The sequence below is a fragment of the Chiloscyllium plagiosum genome, unplaced genomic scaffold (assembly GCF_037043375.1).
Source record: "Chiloscyllium plagiosum isolate Xiang-an unplaced genomic scaffold, Cpla_swu_hap1 HiC_scaffold_18, whole genome shotgun sequence".
Lineage (NCBI taxonomy): Eukaryota > Metazoa > Chordata > Chondrichthyes > Orectolobiformes > Hemiscylliidae > Chiloscyllium > Chiloscyllium plagiosum.
In genome coordinates this window covers 13,237,261-13,259,892 of record NW_028270156.1, presented here as the reverse complement: position 1 = coordinate 13,259,892, position 22,632 = coordinate 13,237,261, and the positions used below count along the sequence as shown (strand labels likewise).

Here is a 22,632-nt window from a genome sequence, read left to right as displayed (position 1 = left end):
CTCTTCTTCCTGACATCATTTGTGCCGACATGTACCACCACCTCTGGCTCTTCACCCTCGTCCTTGAGGATTTCCTGCACTCTGTCCGCGATGTCTTTCACTCTAGCACCAGGAAAGCAACACACCATCCTTAAATCCCGTCTGCTGCCACAAAAACCCCGGTCAGTTCCTCTCACGATGGAGTCCCCTATTACCACGGCTCTGTGCGTTGTCCGACTCTTCCGCTCTGCCTCTGCGGCAAATTTTGATTGACAAACGTGGCCGCCTTGCGAACTGGCAGTGTCATCAGTCTCTGCTTCCAAAAGCTTCAACTTGTTCCTGACAGGTACTTCTCCCGGGGTCTCTTGCACCTGTCTCCTCTGTGCCTTCCTCATCATTTGCTCTCTTCTGCTCTCTTCTGGCATGATTGGTGTAACAACATCGCTGAAGGTCTTGTCCAGAAAGATCTCGTTCTCTCGGATGAGCCTAAGGTCTTCGAGTTCTTTCGTCAGCGCTGCAATATGCTCGGTCAATAGCTGAATGTGCACACACTTTCCACACATATACGAGCCAGACACACCAGAGTCGTTGACCTCCCACATCAAGCACGTGGCGCACTGAACCAGCTGGGCAGTCATGTCTTCACCCTCTTCAACTGTGGTGTAATCACTTCACTCAACCTCCTTGTCAAAGAGTCCTGAGATGAAGCCTCACTCCTTGATCTAAACTTCCTTAGACCCTCTTTTTGTGGCACGTCTGTGGACTCTTAATTAAGGTTAGAGGAGGAGGGAGGGAGGGAGACCCTACTTTGTAGGACCTGGGGTTTAGAACACACCCACTCTTATAGTAATCACTTACCTTCCCGACCGGCTTTGCGCTCCGTCTGAACGTCCGCCCAGCTCCCGCCGCTCTCTGTTGCGAAAAGACCGTTGGCGTCGAGGTAAGTTCTTTATATAGTAATCACTTACCTTTCCGACCGGCTTTGCGCTCCGTCTGAACTTCCGCCCAGCTCCCGCTGCTCTCTGTTGCGAAATGCTCTCTGTGGAATGCTCTGCCACAGGGGGCAGTGGAGGTCCACTGTCTGGATTCATTTAAGAAGGAGTTGGATAGAGCTCTCAAGGATAGTGGAATCAAGGGTTATGGAGATAAGGCAGGAACAGGATACTGATTAGGAATGATCAGCCATGATTATATTGAATGGCGGTGCAGGCTCGAAGGGCTGAATGGCCTACTTCTGCACCTATTGTCTATTGTCTATTGTCTATTGTAACAGAGTATGAGGTCCCTTATTGTTCATCTGATCCAATCGGGGAACCTTGGCTAACAGATTAAAAAGAGATTGTCAGAGATACTGGCACTCTGAGACCTGACTCTGAATGAGGCAGTAATAGAGGAGAGAACCAATCGTGTGTAAATAAAGGGAGGAACATATTGACAGGATACTGGCCTCTGTGAAGTTATTACAGTTCAGATGAAGTAGAGCATGATTCTAAAGAAACTCACTTGCAACAGTCACATTTGAGTTGGGATAAGCATTTCCTACATCATGCCTTTGTTTGGGAAGCGTGACTTGTTCCACTCTGGGCCAAGTATGCATTATATTTTCCAGGCAAAAGACGAAAAGCAACGAGTAAGTCTCCTGACAGCCCATGGAGCCACAGCTTTTTCTGCTATTAGGAGTCTAACTTTCCCTGAGACACCAGATATTAAAACCTTTCAAGAATTGTTGGACAGAGTTAAGGAACATTATGACCCCAAGCCTCCTCTAATTTTGAGATGTTATTGTTTTTAATCAGCAATTAAAACACCAGAGGAATCAGTATCAGACTTTTGACTAGGTTATGATGACTGGCAGAAACCTGTAACTTTGGTTTAACCTTTAATGAGATGCTTAGAGACCATCTGGTATTTTGGGTTTATGATGTAACTATACAAAAGTGCTTACTGGCTGAAGGCCATATGGACTTCACACATTTAGTAGAACAGGCTTTATCGTTGGAAAATGCGGCAAGTGAAGCTTATGAATTGCAAGGTATTGCAATGGAAGTGGACACAATTGTCAATCCAACTGAACTTGGGGAACACCACTTGAGTGCAGGTAATTGCACAGTCTCACTCAGGACATATCTTGAACAGAGGGATTGTAGGTCAGCCCACAGCAATACTCCAAATCAAAACCAAGCTTTGGCCAAATGGTTAAAATTTTCTTCAGGATCTGGAGCAGCAAGCCATTGTATTTGCTGCCAGTATGCGGATTCGAGATAGCAAAAAAGCTCAACTCGAGGCCTAGGCTGCTCTAGGAAGTGAGAAAGGAGGTTGCTAAGCCGCTGGTGAGGATATTTGCCTCCTCACTCTCCATGGGAGTCGTTCCGGAGGATTGGAAGGAGGTGAATGTTGTTCCTCTTTTCAGGAAGGGGAATAGGGAAATCCCTGGCAATTACAAACCAGTCAGTCTTACATCTGTGGTCAGCAATGTTTGGGAAAGAATTCTGAGGGACAGGATTTGTGACTATTTGGCAAAGCATAGTGTGATTAAAGGCAGTCAGCATGTTGTTGTGAGGGGCAGCTCATGCCTCACAAATCTTATTGAGTTCTATGAGGAAGTGTCAAGACAGGTCGAGCAGGCGATGTGGTGTATATGGACTTCAGCAAGGTATTTGATAAGGTTCCCCATGGTAGGCTTATTCATGAAGTCAGGAAGTATGGGATACAGGGAGATTTGGCTATCTGGATTCAGAATTGGCTGGCTGACAGAAAGCAGAGAGTGGTTGTAGATGGAAAGTATTCTGCCTGGAGGTCAGTGTTGAGTGGGGTCCCGCAGGGCTCTATTCTTGGGCCTCTGCTCTTTGTAGTTTTTATAAATTACTTGGATGAGGAGGTTGAGGGGTGGGTTAGTAAATTTGCAGATGACACAAAGGTTGGAGGTGTCGTCGATAGTATAGAGGGCTACTGTAGGCTACAGTGTGACATAGACAGGATGTAGAGCTGGGTTGAGAAATGGGAGATGGAGTTCAACCTGGATAAATGCGAAGTGATGCATTTTGGAAGGTTGAACTCAAATGCTGAACATAGAATTAAAGACAGGATTCTTGGCAGTGTGGAGGAACAGAGGGATCTGGATGTGCAAGTACATAGATCCCTCAAAGTTGCCACCCAAGTAGATAGGATTGTTAAGAAAGCATATGGTGTTTTGGCTTTCATTAACAGGGGGATAGAGTTTAAGAGCCGTGAGGTTTTGCTACCAGGCCATTGGATGATGATGGAATGAAGCAATATATGTTGAATCCCATTCAACTTTCGGAAATACCCAAATTCCCTGCTAGCAAATGATGGCCCCTTATCTATGTCCAGGACTTCCAAGAGTCCTTGCATAAGATGTGCCCAGTTTTTCATCATCCCCCTCTTTGATGGATGAACTCTATGCACATTCAACCACTTTGAGTGGGCATGTAAATGACTAAGATTATTGACCCCATGGCTGAAAAACGCGGTTTACCATAAAATCTCCACAAAGGCAAGACAACTCCTCAGGCTTCAAAGTCAGGACAACCAGTGCTGCCCATTCCACAGATGTCTTCTGGTTTCTTCATAAGTCGAATGGGATTCAGCATATATTGCTTCACGCCATCATCATCCAATGGCCTGGCAGAAAGAACAGTCCAAGCATTGAAGGCTGACTTTAAGAAACAGCCTATGGCCTCACTAGATACTGAGCTGTTCCGGTTCATATTTGATTATAGCACCATCCGCATGCAGTACAGGGATAATACTAGCAGAGTTGCTAATGGGAAGAAAACTCCAACCAGATTAAGTCTGATCTTCCTGACCTAGGAAAGGGAGGAGGGTGAAACGGCATTAGAAAGGCCAATGCCAAACACGAGAGTCCACCAAATGAGAGAGGCAGTTTGATACAGGGGACAAAGCTTGGTGTAAGAATCACAAAAATCGCCCTGCATGGGTAAGAGGCATGGTTGATGCAAGATCGGGTTCGGTGATGTATAAAGTCCAGGTAGGCACGATGGTCCTGAACAAGTATGTGAACAATATGAAAGCCACGGCTTTGTAAATGGTGTGGGAGGTAAATGTGCCCTGAACCTCTGAACAGTCAAAGGCTGGTGGAACCCTGTGGGTTCACGCGATCCATAAAGTGTTGATGAGTACACAGAATCGGAGATAGACATGATGGATGCAGCAGGATCGATGCCTTTGTCCCTGGAAGAAGAGAGTGAAATTCTACTGAGGCACTCCTGGTGCAAGAGGCAAGCTTTCGTGTATTACACACTGCCTGTATCAGATTCCAAGTCAGAGGAACCTGACCCAGTGCTAAAATGCCCTGGAAGGGTCTCCAAGAAACGAAACCGGCTTATGTCCTCGAACTTGTTGAGGGGAGGGATGTAGTGATAGTAACAAGGTCAGCCAGTGGTCCCCATAGAAAATGAGTTCCTTGATTGGAGCTGTTAATCTGGTCCAATCATGGAGCACTGACAGATCGATAATAAGGGGACTGTCAGCGATGCTGGCATTCTGAGAGTTGACATATTTCAGTCCCACTTGAAAAGATCAAAACGACAAAGTCTTTATATGCCTTTGTGTTAGTCCTAATGATGGCCATGACATGAATTGTTCACTTAATGGCCTCAGAAGGCAGATGACATGTAGATTGACCACCAGTCCTCCTAATATCAAGGACTTAGAGTTATAGAGTCATAGAGATGTACAGCATGGAAACAGACGCTTCGGTCCAACCTGTCCATGCTGATCAGATATCCCAACCCAATCTAGTCCCACCTGCCAGCACCCAGCCCATATCCCTCCAAACCCTTCCTATTCATATACCCATCCAAATGCCTCTTAAATGTTGCAATTAGACCAGCCTCCACCACATCCTCTGGCAGCTCATTCCATACATGTACCACCCTCTGCGTGAAAAAGTTGCTCCTTAGGTCTCTTTTATATCTTTCCCCTCTCACCCTAAACCTATGCCCTCTAGTTCTGGACTCCCCGACCCCAGGAAAAAAGACTTTGCCTATTTATCCTATCCATGCCCCTCATAATTTTGTAAACCCCTATAAGGTCACATTTCCGCCTCCGATGCTCCACGGAAAACAGCCCCAGCCTGTTCAGACTCTCCCTGTAGCTCAGATCCTCCAACCCTGGCAACATCCTTGTAAATCTTCTATGAATCCTTTCAAGTTTCACAACATCTTTCCGATAGGAAGGAGACCAGAATTGCACGCAATATTCCAACAGTGGCCTCACCAACGCCCTATACAGCTGCAACATGTCCTCCCAACTCCTGTACTCAATACTCTGACCAATAAAAGAAAGCATACCAAAAGCCTTCTTCACTATCCTATCTACCTGCGACTCCACTTTCAAGAAGCTATGAACCTGCACTCCAAGGTCTCTTTGTTCAGCAACACTCCCTAGGACCTTACCATAAAGTGTGTAAGTCCTGCTAAGATTTGCTTTCCCAAAATGCAGTACCTCGTATTTATCTGAATTAAACTCCATCTGCCACTTCTCAGCCCATTGGCCCATCTGGTCCAGATCCTGTTGTAATCTGAGGTAACCCTCTTTACTGTCCACTACACCTCCAATTTTGGTGTCATCTGCAAACTTACTTACTGTACCTCTTATGCTCGCATCCAAATCATTTATGTAAATGACAAAAAGTAGATCCTTGTGGCACTCCACTGGTCACAGACCTCCAGTCTGAAAAACAACCCTCCACCACCACCCTCTGTCTTCTATCTTTCAGCCAGTTCTGTATTCAAATGGCTAGTTCTCCCTGTATTCCATGAGATCTAACCTTGCTAATCAGTCTCCCATGGGGAACCTTGTTGAACGCCTTACTGAAGTCCATATAAATCACATCTACTGCTCTGCCCTCATCAATCTTCTTTGTTACTTCTTCAAAAAACCCAACCAAGTTTGTGAGACATGATTTCCCACACACAAAGCCATGTTGACTATCCCAAATCAGTCCTTGCCTTTCCAAATACATGTACATCCTGTCCCTCAGGATTCCCTCCAACAACTTGCCCACCACTGAGGTCAGGCTCACTGGTCTATAGTTCCTTGGCTTGTCTTTACCGCCCTTCTTAAACAGTGACACCACGTTTGCCAATCTCCAGTCTTCCGGCACCTTACCTGTGACTATCGATGATACAAATATCTCAGCAAGAGGCCCAGCAATCACTTCTCTAGCTTCGCACAGAGGTCTCTGGTACACCTGATCAGGTCCTGGGGATTTATCCACCTTTAACCGTTTCAAGATGTCCAGCACTTCCTCCTCTGTAATCTGGACATTTTGCAAGATGTCACCATCTATTTCCCTACAGTCTATATCTTCCATATCCTTTTCCACAGTAAATACTGATAAATGCAGAGGTGTGATTTTTCTGGGTCCCATCTGCAGCAGTATCACCCCCCATCACCAACGAAATGAACACCTCACCTTCCAACTCACTCCAGGAGATAACATTAAAGTATACCCACCTTCCCAGAAATTACTCGCACAAAGCCATTCTAAGAACAGAACCAATTGAAATATTCAAAGCTGTCACTGATAGTTTGTTAGGAAGAGTGTGAAACATATAGAATAGGTGGGTGAATGGATTCAATTAGGCTTGGATGATGGAACAGGCTGGAGTTTTTATGTTTCTTGAAATGCAACTAAATTTAATTTTTTTATTAATTCATGGAATGAGGGCGTCACTGGCAAGGCCAGCATTTATTGCCCATCCCTAATTGCCCAGAGGACAGTTAAGAGTCAACCACATTGCTGTGGGTCTGGAATCACATGTAGGTCAGACCAGGTAAGGAGGCAGTTTCCTTCCTGATTGGGACATTATTGAACCAAATGGGTTCTTCTGACAATTGACAATGGATTTGTGTATTCATTAAACACTTCATTCCGGTTTTTGTTTGAAAATCAAATTCAAATTACACCACGTGCAGTGATGTGAGTCAAACCCAAGTGCCCAGGATATTATATAGGTCTCTGGATTAACAGTCCAGCGATCATACTACTAGACCATGGTACAGTACAGAGTCGAGAGTATGGTGCTGGAAAGGCACAGCAGGTCAGGCAGCATATATGCCTGAAACGTTGATTCTCCTGCTCCTCGGATGCTGCCTGACCTGCTGTGCTTTTCCAGCACCACACTCTTGACTCTGATCTCCAGCATTTGCAGTCCTCACTTTCTCCATGGCACAGCACATTTAAGGTATGTTATACAGAAATTGTTGTGCAGTCAGTTTGTGGATGATTGCACTTCCTTTAAGTTCTGAAGGGCATCCAGACCTTTTTTCTTGGGTTTATGTTGACATGGTGGAAATGGTTGTGAAATAGCGTCAAATGGGCCTAGAAGTGTCTCTGACTTTAGCAAAAATGGAAAGTACAGCATACGCAATATATTGTAATAACAATTGTGCATTTAGGAGATTGGTTGTGAAAATGATGTGATTTTTTAAAAATTACATTGCTTTTCAAATATCATTGCATGATTTCTATACAGAATTGCTGCTGTGTATTTATCTCTCCAAGTAGTCTTCAATACAAATGTGAATTTAGTGAGTATTCATTGTGGTGGAAGTGAACAAAATAGTAGTATAAATGTCATAAATGCTATGTTCATTAAAGTTAGTGCATGTGCAGTGTAACACAGAAATTCAATTGGAGCTGATTCCTCATGGAAAGGAAATTAAGTGATGGTGTGTGACACTGTTTTCCTAATGCAGTAAATGAAGAATTGACTAATGCAGTTATACTGTGTAACAATAGTTGTTAACATTTGAAATTAATTGCTTTTCATATAAAGAAGAATGATACTTTTGGAGTAACCAAGCTGGTGTAACAATGGAAATTAAAAATGAAGGAATGTACATTTATGCAAGTTGTTCCAAAACCTGAAAAAGTACCAAAGCACTTTGTTACGGACTAGACCAAACCTCCTCAAAATATATCCAGAAAGTAGTCTTGCCCATAGCATTTTCTTATTTTGAAGGTTGCGTTCCAGATACAATTCAATTGGCCAAACCCACTCAATGTTGAGCAAAATACACTTTATTCATGCACTATATTTAAAATATGCGAAAAGAAAGAAGACATTGGAATAACTACACTCTATTGGAAAACTTAACAGAATAAAAGATTATTCAACTACTAAACAGTAACTGTTCCATTATAGTAACATCTCGTAAACAAAGGCAAATTCAGGATAAAACATCTGTTAAAGCCATAGCATTGTCATAACTTCACAAATGATGGTGTAGACCTTGTTGAATTGTAGGTGAGGAATCAGGCAACTTACACACAGGCAAGTTCCATAAAAAGATAAACAACGAATCTGGTAAATACAGTTGATTGAGGAATAAATACGAGCTGAAATTATTGGAAACTTTTACTTGTCGTCTTCAAACGTTGCCATACCATCTTTAATGCCCACCTGAAAGTGTATCCTAAAGATGGCACATTCAATCATGCAGCACATCCTTAGAACTGCCCTGGAGTGTGCCAGCCTAGTAGACATGCTCAACTCTTTGGATTTGTTTTTGTTTGCCAAAATGTATAACCTCAGTGATGCTGGAATTCAGTGCCAATTCTTTAAGTTTAGTCATTTCCTCTTGTACTTTGTTTCACTCCTTGTTGGCATTGATCATCCTTTCCAATTTGGTGTTGTTTGTAAACTTCAAAATTGTGTTTTTGATTCCAAAATCCAAATATTTAATATAAATTTTAAACAGTGGCGGTGCCTGCACTACCTATGTATTTCTGCCATTCTGAATAGTTCTATCCCTGTTCCCTGTTTTGTGCTCCTAATCCATTGATTTTATACTTTCTGACTTTATTCATGAATCCATTTGGTACCTTATTGAGGGATTTTTTAGAAATCTAGGAATGTTAAACCTCTTTCACCAGCAATGACTGATCTCTGTTATCTTCACAAAGAATTCAATGAGTTAAGTAAAACACAGAATCCCCACTGCCCATCGAGTCCACACTCACCCTCCAAAGGGCACCCCACCCTTCGACCTTTCCCATGGCTAACCTATTTAACCCTGCACTGTTTAGCACAGCCAAGCCACCTAACCTGCAAATGTTTGGACTGTGGGAGGTAACTGGAGCACCAGAAGAAACTCACACTGACACAGGGAGAGCATACAAACTCCACACAGACAGAACCTGAGGCTGGAATCAAAGCCAGATCCCTGGCATTTTGAGGCAGTTGTGCTAACCACTGAGCCACCATGCCACCCAACATTCCTTTTGCAATCCATATTGACTATTCATTGTTAAATATTTGCTTTCATTTAATAGGGATTCAATTATTTTCCTATAATGGATGTTAAACTGATTTATCAATAGTTCCTGGACATGTTTAATCACCCATCTTAAACCTGAGTATAATGATATCTCCCAGCCCATTGGCATCAAACCATTTTCAAGTGATTACTTAAAGATATACAAAAATATCTTCATTATTTCTTTCATAGATTCTTTGAAATACACAGATCTCATGCATCATGGCCCCTCTCAGTTTGATTTGTTTATCTAATATATCTCTTCTTTTCCTTCATTATATCTAATCTCAACTCCTAATGTTAGTTAAATTTGGTCTAACACCCTTGTAAATGCTGAAGTAGTTATTTTATCATAACCAAAGGATCAAATCTAAGCTCTGCAGTCCTGCCACATCTAACCATGAATGGTGGTGGACAATTAAACAACTCATCAGAAAAGACTCCACTAAAATCCCCATTGTCAATAACTCAAGAGCTCAGCATCATCAGTGCCACAGATAAGACTGAAGCAGCAATCTACAACCAGAAGTGTTGAGTGGATAATCCACCTCAGCCTCATCCAGTGGTCCCCAGCATCACAGATACCAGTCTTCAGCCAGTTCATATCACTGCACATGCAATCAAGAAAAGGTTGAAGGCACTGGGTTCCACAAAGTCTTTGGGCTGTGATAACATTCTGGCTGTAATACTAAGGACTTTCTCTCCAAAACACACTGTGATCCTAGCCATGCTGTTCTGGCACAGGGACAGCACTGGCATTTACTCAATAATGTGAAAAACTATCCACGTAACTCCTGTACGTAAATAATCAGGACAAACCAACCCAGCCAATTATCGTCCCATTAATCTGCTTTCAAAATCATCATCAAAGTAATGGAAGGTGTTATTGACTGTGCTATCAAGTAGCACTTACTCAAGAATGACCTGCTCACTGACAGTCAGTTACTTCTGTTGCATTATCATGTAAATTACAGACTAGAATGTCCTGTAGCTTTAAGACAGTTCCATGATATAAAGGCATGTGACATTTCACTATAAAGATACTAACTCACTTTCAGTCTCTGTGATGTACATTCAGTGTTGTCATCCAACTGTGCACATGTAATGTCCAGTAATGTCAGTAAGCACAGAACCCAGGCTATATGTGCATATCTGTGTGCGATATTGAAATGGTGTAAATAATTAGTATTGTATGTAAACTTCAAGGCATCTGTCTAAACAAAATGTCTGACTCTCTGTGGATTATGTTATACATACTAAATTATAAAAACGTCACATGGTAGCAGTATATGTGCAGTAAAAGCTGGTCAAGACGACAGGTTAGTGCAAGTACATGGGTGCTAAAGGCTGAAAAAATGACAATGGCATGAGTGTGTAATTTTCATTTTCCCCTAACAGTCATACATCAATCTGAGTTTAAAGTTGAAGTTACAAATACAACCAAAATCAGTAGAGGAGTTAGAAGCTCTACAGGATGTTGGTTAGGCCACTTTTGGAATATTGCATGCAATTCTGATCTTCCTATCGGAAGGATGTTGTAAAACTTGGAAGGATTCATAAAAGTTTTACAATGATTTTGCCAGGATTGGAGGATTTGAGCTATGGGGAGGGGTTGAATAGGCTGGAGCTGTTTTCTCTGGAGTGTCGGAGGCTGAGGGGTGACCTTATAGAGGTTTATAAAATCATGAAGGGCATGGATAGGGTAAATAGGCAAGATCTTTCCCTGAGATGGGGGAATCCAGAACTAGAGGGCATAGGTTTAGGGTGAGAGGGGAAAGATTTTAAAGAGACCTAAGGGGCACCTTTTTCATGCAGAGGGTGAAGCATGTATGAAATGAGCTGTCAGAGAGAGTGGTGGAGGCTGGTACAATTACAGCATTTAAAAGGCATCAGGATGGGTATATGAATAGGAAGGGTTTGGAGGAATATGGGCTGGATGCTGGCAGATGGGACTAGATTGGGTTGGGTTATCTGGCCGACATGGACAAGTTGGACTGAGGGGTATTTTCTGTGCTGTACATCTCTATGACTCTATCACTGTAAAGGCTGAACACCTGCACTGAAACACCGTGAATACTCTCTTTGTCTTTAAGAAAAAAAAATCCATTAATAAGAGGTCCAGGACAGCTGAATTCATAATATTTTAATTTATATGGACTTTCAGAAAGCTTTCAGAAGACTGACATACAAGAAATTAGCGTGCAAAATTAAAGTATATGGGAGTGGAGTAATGTACAGAAATGAATTGAGAATTGGCTAGGAGACAGAAGACAAAGTGTTGGAATAAACGATTCTTTTCTGAACAGTAGGCAGTGACCAGTGGATACTGCAGGATCAGTGGCTGGACACCAGCTATTGACAATATACATTAATAATTTAGATGAGGGAAGTGTATTTAATATCTCCAAATTTTCAGACCACACAAAGCTACGTGGGCAGGTCAGCTGTGAAGAGGATGCTTCAGTGTGACTTGGACAAGTTGAGTGAGTGGGCAAGTGATTGGCAGTTAGAGTACAATGTAGACAAATGATACAGTCTCCAAAATCAGATGAATTATTTGAATGGCTGTGAATTGATAGAGGGAAATATGCCACAAGACTTGGGTGTCATTGTACACTAGTCACTGGAGGTAAGCAGGCAGGTGCAGCAGGTGCAGGGCTTATGCCCGAAACGTCGATTCTCCTGATCCTTTGATGCTGCCTGACCAGCTGTGCTTTTCCAGCAACACATTTTTCAGGTGCAGCAGGTGGTCAAGAAGGTAAATGGCCTTCACAGTGAGAGGATTTGAGTACAGGAGCAGGGATGTCTTGCTGCAATTATACAGATATTTAGCACACCTGGAATATTGTGTGCAATTTCAGTCTACTTATCTGAGAAATGATGTTCTTACTCAAGGGGGAGTGCAGTCGGTGAAGATTTACCCGACTGGTTTCAGAGAATGCAGGACTGATGTATGAGGAGAGTCATAGAGATGTACAGCATGGAAACAGACGCTTCGGTCCGACCCGTCCATGTCGACCAGCTATCCCAACCCAATCTAGTCCCATCTGCCAGCGCCTGGCCCATATCCCTCCAAACCCTTCCTATACATATACCAATCCAAATGCCTCTTAAATGTTGCAATTGTACCAGCCTCCACCACATCTTCTGGCAGCTCATTCCATACACGTACCACCCTCTGTGTGAAAAAGTTGCCCCTTAGGTCTCTTTTATATCTTTCCCCTTTCACCCGTAACCTATGCCCTCTAGTTCTGGACTCCCCGACCCCAGGGAATAGACTTTGTCTATTCATCATATCCATGCCCCTCATAATTTTGTCAACCTCTATAAGGTCACCCCTCAGCCTCCGACGCTCCAGGGAAAACAGCTCCAGCCTGTTCAGCCTCTCCCTGTAGCTCAGGTCCTCCAACCCTGGCAACATCCTTGTAAATCTTCTATGAACCCTTTCAAGTTTCACAACATCTTTCCGATAGGAAGGAGACCAGAATTGCACGCAATATTCCAACAATGGCCGAACCAATGTCCTGTACAGCCGCAACATGACCTCCCAACTCCTGTACTCAATACTCTGACCAATAAAGGAAAGCATACCAAATGCCATCTTCACTATTCTATCTACCTGCGACTCCACTTTCAAGGAGCTATGAACCTGCACTCCAAAGTTTCTTTGTTCAGCAACATTCCCTAGGACCTTACCATTAAGTGTATAAATCCTGCTAAGATTTGCTTTCCCAAAATGCAGCACTTCGCATTTATCTGAATTAAACTCCATCTGCCATTTCTCAGCCCATTGGCCCATCTGGTCCAGATCCTGTTGTAATTTGAGGTAACCATCTTTGCTGTCCACTACACCTCCAATTTTGGTGTCATCTGCAAACTTACTAACTGGACCTCTTATGCTCGCATCCAAATCATTTATGTAAATGACAAAAAGTAGAGGGTCCAGCACCGATCCTTGTGGCACTCCACTGATCACAGGCCTCCAGTCTGAAAAACAACCCTCCACCACCACCCTCTGTCTTCTATCTTTCAGCCAGTTCTGTATCCAAATGGCTAGTTCTCCCTGTATTCCACGAGATCAAACCTTGCTAATCAGTCTCCCATGGGGAACCTTGTCGAACGCCTTACTGAAGTCCATATAGATCACATCTACTACTCTGCCCTCATCAATCTTCTTTGTTACTTCTTCAAAAAACTCAACCAAGTTTGTGAGACATGATTTCCCACGCACAAAGCCAAGTTGACTATCCCTAATCAGTCCTTGCCTTTCCAAATACATGTACATCCTGTCCCTCAGGATTCCCTCCAACAACTTGCCCACCACCGAGGTCAGGCTCACCAGTCTATAGTTCCCTGGCTTGTCCTTACCGCCCTTCTTAAACAGTGACACCACGTTTGCCAATCTCCAGTCTTCTGGCACCTTACCTGTGACTATCAATGATACAAATATCTCAGCAAGAGGCCCAGCAATCACTTCTCTAGCTTCCCACAGAGTTCTCAGGTACACCTGATCAGGCCCTGGGGATTTATCCACCTTTAACTGTTTCATGACATCCAGCACTTCCTCCTCTGTAATCTGGACATTTTGCAAGATGTCACCATCTATTTCCCTACAGTCTATATCTTCCATATCCTTTTCTACAGTAAATACTAATGCAAAATATTCATTTATTATCTTCCCCCATTTTCTGTGGATCCACACAAATGCTGCCTTGCTGATCTTTGAGGGGCCCTATTCTCTCCCTAGTTACCCTTTTGTCCTCAATATATTCCCTCGAGTTCAGAAGAATGAGGGGTGATTTCCTATAAAACTCTAACAGGACTCGACACGTTCAATGTAGGGAGGAGGCTCCCAATGCCCAGGGAGTCCAAAACCAGTGGTTACAGCGAGGACACATAGTAAACCATTTTGGACTGAGCTGAGCAGAAACCTTTTCATTCATAGACTATTGAGCCTGTGGTACTCACTACCACAGAAAGCAGTCAAGGCTAAGATATTTATGATTTCACAAAGAAGTTGGACATCGCACTTGGGGGCGAAAGGAATCAAAGATAGGACGAAAACTGGGAACAGGTCATTGAGCTGGATGATCAGTCACAATCATAATAAATGGTGGAGCAGGCTTATAGTGCTGAACAGCCTACTCCTGCACTTAATTTCCATGCTGCTGCATTTCTATGACTCCATCCAATGGGGAGGCAGTGAGTGGGAAGGTCAGTGAGTGAGGGGGAATCAGTGAGTGAGGGGATCAGTGAGTGAGGGGGTCAGTGAGTGAGGGGTGTCAGTTGGTGGGGAGGGTCAGTGGGTGAGGGAGGTCAGTGAGTGAGGGGAGTCAGTTGGTGGGGAGGGTCAGTGGTTCAGGAGGGTCAGTGGGAGGATGAGTAAGTTGGGAGGCAGTGGGTGAGGAGGGCCATTGTGTGAAGATGTCAGAAGTCAGACAACACCAGGTTATAGTCCAATAGGTTTATTTGAAATCACAAGCTTTCAGAGTGTTGCCCCTTTGTCAGGTGAAATGCTCCACTATGTTGTCTGACTTCTAACATTGTCCATCCCTGTTCAACACCAGCACCTCCACATCACTATATGAGGTGTCCAAGAGTGGAAGGGCTAGAGATCAGCTGTTAGTTTTTATGAAATGTGAACGCATTCAGTAACTGCAGTAAAACAGAAAAAGAAGACGTTTTCTTGGCGGGAGTGTCCCTAGTTTAGGGATGCGTTAAAATGTAATCATATTATTAGAGCACATTTATTGAGACTATATTCATGCAAGGCTATTTTGAGTACTTACTGTTAATTCAGAAAGTGGTGTTTTGAAGAATCAATTTATATATTTGTCAAAAACAATCGAATCTTTATAATCGGTCAGTCGAAAAGGACGGTTGAAACAGCAGCAATACAATGTTTTAAACAACACTTAATGTCACTCTGTCTTTATGTTAAATTCCGATTTTGTATCTTGATGATTCCAGTATCCCGATTTCCCAGTTGGTAATTTTTCTGTCATACACATTAGTTAAGCACCAGACTACAGCTCCACTTTAACAATGAATGCCCAGTGATCCATTATTAATTAAAACATATAATTAAACGTGAAGGAATTAATTATGTTACATGATTTCATAGTTTTATCACTATAATTATAATTTGAACTATTGAAAAACATTTAGATGGCAACTGATACTGTAACAATGGTAAAATCGATTAAGTGTAGGACCATTTGACATTTTATCACAGCTAATTTCAAGCCAATAAAGCACATTATGATTTTTAAAGCATGAAATAGTGGAAATAATTATGTATCTCCACTGACACTATGGATTGCTTCCAAAATGACATTGAGAAAAGCAGCTGTTTTGGAACAATGAGGTCTTGTTAGCCCAGTGAACCACAATGGCAGAATTAGTAGCTATTAATTGTCAACATCAGCCCATGACTACAGTCATTTGTGTTATACTGTCAAATGATATTATAATGATAGCAGACTTTCCCAAAAAGCCCACTTTGATTAGTTTCGTGGGCACCTCTCAATCCAGGAAATAGGATTGATACCACAACATATCAGAAGAAATATTCTGTGATTTGCCTTAGCTCATCCACAATGCCCTGTTGAGTGAAATAGCTCGGTAAATGGTTCGACAATAATTTCATGTTGCACTCAATCAATTCCAAAAACAAACTTTGCTCTGGGATCATTCTCAATGGCTTTAACCTTCTGGGAAAAATCTACTTTGCCTCACTGCTCAAAATATCATGCAATGTAGCAATTTTGTTTTGAAATAAAGGCCATGGTTCTGACAGCTACTGAGTGGGAGCAGGGGTCATTGGTTTGTCAAGGGACTCTGTACAAGCCCAGGAGGTGAAGGCTTTGCCGAACCCAACACAGCAGAATTCCGCTATTGCTTTTTATTTCAAACTTTGTTTCCTGCTGACAGAAATCCCAAACAGGGAGACTAGCACACTCTCCCTGTATCTGCTTGGGTTTCCTCCGGGTGCTCTGGTTTCCTCCCGCAGTCCAAAGATGTGCAGGTCAGGTGAGTTGGCCATGCTAAATTGCCCGTAGTGTTTGGTGAAGGGGTAAATGTAGGGGAATGGGTCTGGGTGGGTTGCTCTTTGGAGGGTCGGTATGGACTTGTTGGGCTGAAGGGCCTGTTTCCACACTGTAAGTAATCTAATCTAATCTAGATTGTGGATTGTTAGGAATGATCACCAGGTTGAAGTGGATCCTATTGTGATGCTTGGAGGAAATGGAAGGGGTGAGACTTGGAATGCAGGAAAAATGGATGATGTGGTCAAGGGTTCAATTAACAGTAATGATTGGGGACTGGGGGGGGGGGGGGGGCAGTGGTCGTGGAAATTCCTTGATGAGGTGAAAGGATAAAAGCACCAGTGAGGAATGTTTATCATCAGCACAGAGATGGGATCACTGAGTGAAATGGGCCTATGAACGCCTGTGGATCATTCTTAAACAAAACAGTTATTTCAGAAAAGAGCTTGGCCATTATATAGCAGCTTTAACCTGCAAGGACTGTAAGCAGCCAAATTTGACCCAAAGACCAGACTGCTGTTTTTATTCAACATCTGTGGTGAATGAGTGATCGTGGGTGGAATCTTGTTGATGTAGGTCTCATTAATCTTTTGCACAGTCGGCAATGATTCCATACTGGCTCTTCAAGGCAAGGCCCTCCGGGTCTAATGTCAATCAGGCATTGACAAGGCCACCAATGATACCTTACCCTGGAATGAGGACCCCGGAGTAGAATTCCCACCCAATGACAGCTGCTGGCCAGAGCGAGCCTGGCAGCTCTACCATGTGGGAACACCAAAGAAGAGGCTATGGTTGGCATACGAACAAGGAACAGGATTAGGCTACTCAGCTCTACCATTCAAAAAGATAATGGGTGATTTGATTTTGACCTCAACTCTACCTTCCTGTGTCTCCCCCCGTAATCTTACATTCACCTCAGGGATCAAGAACGTATCTACCTCTGCCTTCAAAATGTTGAAAGATTCTGCACCCACTTCCATTTTGAGGAAAGGAATTCCAAAGACTCACAGCCCTCTCAGTGGAACAAAACACATTTCTCAGCTTTGCTTTATACAAGGAACCATTATTTTTAAAGAATGACCCCTCGTTATAGATTCTCCCACAAGAGGGAAGCAGCACCAATGAAGTTATACCATAAGTCATTGGTGGGATGTGGGATGAATGAATGTTTTCAGGTATTGGGGATTGTGAAGAGAGCGGAGCAGGGAGTTTGGAAGTAATGGCAGCTAGACTCAAGGGATAAGTGTATACGCAGCAGACAGTTCCCTCTGTCCAATGTCTTGACCAAACACCGATTGCCTCTGATTGAGGGACACCCAAACCAAAACCCTGAAAACAACAGATAAGCTTCCCAGACAGGTCCCTGCTGTCTGGCAACAGGACTGCTTGAAGCTGAGTTAATCCAGGGCTTCAATAGGCTTGGGGTGGGAAAGGGTGATCACAGATTGTCCCTTTCTGAATAGAATTCCAGTGGAGGAGGGAAGGTGGACCAACAACATGGCATAATAAATGGCCTTCCTCCTCCAAGCCCCCACCTTCAGGGGTAGAGGATTCCACCCAACCTCTCAAATTGATGATCCTTCATCGGTACGCAGGATTGCGAGAAATGTGATAAGTCTGGATTGAGTGTGAAGGAGGGAATTGGGGGGAAGAATGAGAGGGGAAGCCTGCGATACACTGGAAGGCAGCATGATTGAACCATTATTAAGATTTCATGGTCAAAATACGAGAGGGAATGGGGCTGAGTGTAGTAAGAAGAACAGAGAAATGTTCAGAATGGCAGGGTAAGAGCAGTCCCAAACATAAAGTAAAGAATGGAACTGAAGATACAGGAGCATTTATGCCACTGGGTCCACTCTACCACTCAATGACATTGTGGCTAGTCTTGATAATCCTTTTACCTCCTTGATAATCCTCAACCCCACCTTCCTGCCCATTGAATTCCACAGCACAGAATCCCCCAGTGTGGAAACAGGCTATTTGACCCAACAAATCTATACCAACCCTCCAAAGAACACCCAACGCCGACACATCCTCTGACTCTATCACCCTCCATTTCTCAAGGCTAATGCACCTAACCTACACATCCCTGAAAGCTATGGGTAACTTAGCATGACCAATCCATCCGACATGCACATCTTTGGACTCTAACCCTTTTCCTATAACTCTTGATTCCCTTCTTGAGTAAAAATCCATCTCCCTCAGCCTTGAATATACTTCAGGATCCAACCTCGACAGCTTTGTGTGGTTACCAATTCCACAGATTTACTATTCTCTAAGAGAAGACATTCCTTCTCATCCAGTCTTAAATATGCGATCCTTATTCTGAGTTCATGGTCTCTGGTATTAGACTGTCTGGCAAGAGGAAGCAACCTTGGGATCAATCCTCTGGGGATCTTGTATGTTTTTAATAAGGTCACCTCTCATTCCTCTAAACTCCAATAAGTACAGCTCAATCAACTCACCCCCTCCTCAGTAGACAATGCTCCATTCCTGGTACCCATTGTTAGTGAGCCTTCTCTGGACTGTGCCAATGGTGGTATACCTTTCTGCAAATAAGGAGCCATTAATTGGTCACAGTATTCCAACTGTGGTCTGACTAATGCTTTGCAGAGTTTGAGAAAAATCCTTCCTATTTTACTGTCCATTCACTTTGAAATAAAGGGCACCTTTCCATTTGACATCCCTACTAGCTGCTGATTTTGGATGCTAGCTTTTTCTGATTCATAGATAGAGTCAAAGTGTCATAGAGATATACAGCACAGAAACAGACCCTTCAGTCCAACTCGTCCATGCTGACCAGACATCCCTGCCCAATCTAGTCTCACCTGCCAGCACCAGGCCCATTCCTCCAAACCCTTCTTATTTATATACCCGTTCAGATGCCTTTTAAATGTTGTAATTGTACCAGCCTCCACCACTTCCTCTGGCAGCTCATTCTATGCACATACCACCCTCTGCATGAAAAAGCTGATCCTTAGGTCTGTTTTATATCTTTCCCCCATCACCCTAAACCTATGCCGTCTAGCTCTGGACTCCCCCACCCCAGGGAAAAGACTTTGTCTATTTATCCTATCGATGCCCCTCATGATTTTATAAACCTCTATAAGGTCATCCCTCAGTCTCCAACATTCCAGGAAAAAACAGTCCTGGTCTATTCAGCCTCTCCCTATAGTTCAAATCCTCCAATCCTGGCAACATCCTTGTAAACCTTTTCTGAACTCTTTCAAGTTTCACAACATTTTTCCGATAGGAAGGAGACCAGAATTGATGCAATATTCCAACAGTGGCCTAACCAATGTCCTGTACAGCTGCAACATGACCTCCCAACTCCAGTACTCAATACTCTGACCAATAAAGGAAAGCATACCAAACGTCTTCTTCACTATCCTATCTACCTGCAAATCTACTTTCAAGGAGCTATGAACCTGCACTCCAAGGTCTCTTTGTTCAGCATCACTCCCAAGGACCTTACCATTAAGTGTATAAGTCCTGCTAACATTTGCTTTCCCAAAATGCAGCACCTCGCATTTATCTAAATTAAACTTCATCTGCCACTCCTCAGCCCATTGGCCCATCTGATGAACACTCCTAAATCTCTCTATTCTGTAGCTTATTGGAATCGTTCTTCATTTAGATAATATTCAATTCCTCTATTTTTCCTGCCAAAATGCATAACCTCACATTTTGCCACACTATATTCCATCTGGCAATTTCTTGCCCACTTGCTGAACCTGATCATATACCCCTGTGGACTCTTTTTGCCATCCTCACCAACTGCCTTCCCACCTATTTAGAAGTCATTCTGCAAACCCTAGCTACAGGACAACCATTTTCCTCATCCAAGTTATTAATGTATATAGTAAATAGTTGTGACCCAGCACTGATCCCTGTGGCACTTCATGAGCTACAGATCACCATACAGAAAATGCCCCATCTCTTCCAACTCTCTGTCTTCCAATAAAAACCAAAGGAACTGCAGTTGCTGTAAATCAGAAACAAAAGCAAGAGTTGCTGGATCAGCTCAGCAGATCTAACAGCATCTGTGAAGCCGAATCAAAGTTAACATTTCAGGTCTGGTAACCCTTCCTCAGAACTGCCTGAGACAGATCTGTCTTCCAATAGTTAGCCAATCCCTATCCAAGCTAATACGCTACCTCCAACACTTCTATTGTGTTAAGCAGACAAATGTATTGTCGCTCATCAAATGCCTTCTGAAAGTCCAAATATATTACAGTGACTGCTTCCCCTCTATCTATTGTTACTTCCTCAAAGTATTTTGGTAAATTTGTCAGGCATGATTCCCCATCATGAGGCCATGAATAAGGAAATAAACAGGGGAAAAGAAAACACATGAGTAGACACAAATGTGAAATAAGTCGGACGCAGAGCCTGCATGCTAAAATTGTTGAATTCGGTATCAAGTTCAAGAGAACATAAAGTGTCAAATTGAAAGATGGTTTACTGATTCGTGAGCTTATATTGGGTTTCATTGGAACACTTGGCAGGCCAAGGGTAGCAAAAGGAGTTTGGGATTATTGTTGATAAAAGAAGGACTCGAACTTTTTACACAGGTATTCTTCCCTTATGTGACAGACAAAAGTTAGGGAACCGAGTCAGACTTAATTAATCAAGCCCTTCTTTATGTAATCCTTAAGTACCAATACCTAATATAAAACATACATTCATTGCAACATTTGCATCCCACTTCATCTAGCTTAACTTCAGCTTTTATCACTTCATTTAACTTCACTTTATCTTATTTTAACTTAATCCACATTTAACCCTAACTTTAACTTTAACACTATAAGTGTGTGCAATAGTTCAGACATGATGGAAACTGTGCTGATGAGAGCGTGACCAGGAATTCTCATTCAAGAGGATAAGGACATAATTTCAAAGTGCAAGGTCGAAATATGGCATCATCTGAGCAGATGCAAGGAAGCCAGAGAGACTGAATTGAGTCCTGACGAAAAGCAGCACCTGAGGAAGTTTAGTAACAGTAGCTGTGGGAGTCTATGTTCTCGTGGGGAGTATTAGTTGACTGCTTAGACACACAAATGGAAGCAAAGAATTCAAGGAAGGGAAAGAAAGGATCCGATGTGGACCTGGTGAATTTGGGAAAGGGGTGACAATTGAAATCAAGATGGATGAAACTTTCCAGTTCAGGATGAGAGCCGTAGAGAGACAGTCATCAATGTACAGAATAAAGAGATGAGCACCGGCCCTGAAGTGGACCGGAGTAAGGAATGTTCCACACACTTCACAGCAATGGCTAAAACCCATGCTGGTATCCATAACACCACCTTGTGTTTCGACTGGTGTTGAACCCCCAGTAGCAGTACAATCTAAGTTTCTTATCGAGGCAACATAGTGGCTCAATGGTTAGCACCATTGCCTCCCAGTGCCAGGGACCCAGGGTATGAATGCAGCCATGGGAGACTGTTTGTGTTGAGTTTGCACATTCTCCCTGTGGCTCTGTGGGTTTCCCCCAGTTATGTCACATAGTCCCAAAATGTGTAGATGGATTGGCCATGCTAAACTGCCCATAGTGTTCAGGGATGTGGAGGCTAGGTGGGTTAGCCATGAGAAATGTAGGGTTAGAGGGATACATTAGGGGGTGAGTCTAGGTGCGATGCTCTTCAGAGGGTCGATGTGGACTTGATGGGCTGAATTGCCTGCTTCCACACTGTAGGAACTCTGTGATTCTAATGTCTTTTAGTGAAGAAAATCTGCTGTCCCTACTTGGTCTGACCTAGATCTGACTCCAGACCCAGGGCAATGTGATTGACTCTTAACTATTCTGTGAAATGATCTAATAAGCTCCTCAGTGTCTGATCTCACAAGCAACATTCACACCCATGAAAGAATAAAGAAAGAAAAGATACACAGGATGAGTGCTTTGAGATGAGTTTGTGGAAGTCATGCTAAACTGCTGCAATGTTTCTCTCAAGGTTTTAATGATAGTGGCTGTCACTCCTCTTGTTGTCCAGTGCATGAGAGGCTTTCTGTTGTATTGGAGATCACAGCTGAATGAATGGAGGAACATGGCTTGGAGTAAAAGACCTGGATTTTCTGATCATTTTTATTTTAATATCAACTGGAACTTTAATGTAGTTAGGTGTCTGCTATCGATGAATTAATATCAATTTGATGTAGCTGAGATACCTTTCTAAAATTGGGAATAAAGATAGAGAACTTAGAACAGTCTGGTGGAAAAGGTAATAGTGCAAGATTTGTGAAGGTTTGTAGCTCAGGTTGAGATTTAGGGTGTAGGTTTGCTTGCTGAGCTGTAGGT

General features: G+C 43.0%; 1 protein-coding gene across 1 annotated transcript in view; it reads right to left on the bottom strand.

Moving 5' to 3' along the window:
* Nucleotides 1-3,506: 3,506 nt before the first annotated feature.
* LOC148146854 (uncharacterized) overlaps nucleotides 3,507-22,632 on the bottom strand; it is a 42,885-nt gene continuing 23,759 nt past the window's right edge. The window contains exon 2 of the mRNA XM_087996865.1: nucleotides 3,507-3,621. Within this exon, the coding sequence (XP_087852991.1) occupies nucleotides 3,507-3,621 (115 nt within the window). The remainder of the gene's footprint in view (nucleotides 3,622-22,632) is intronic.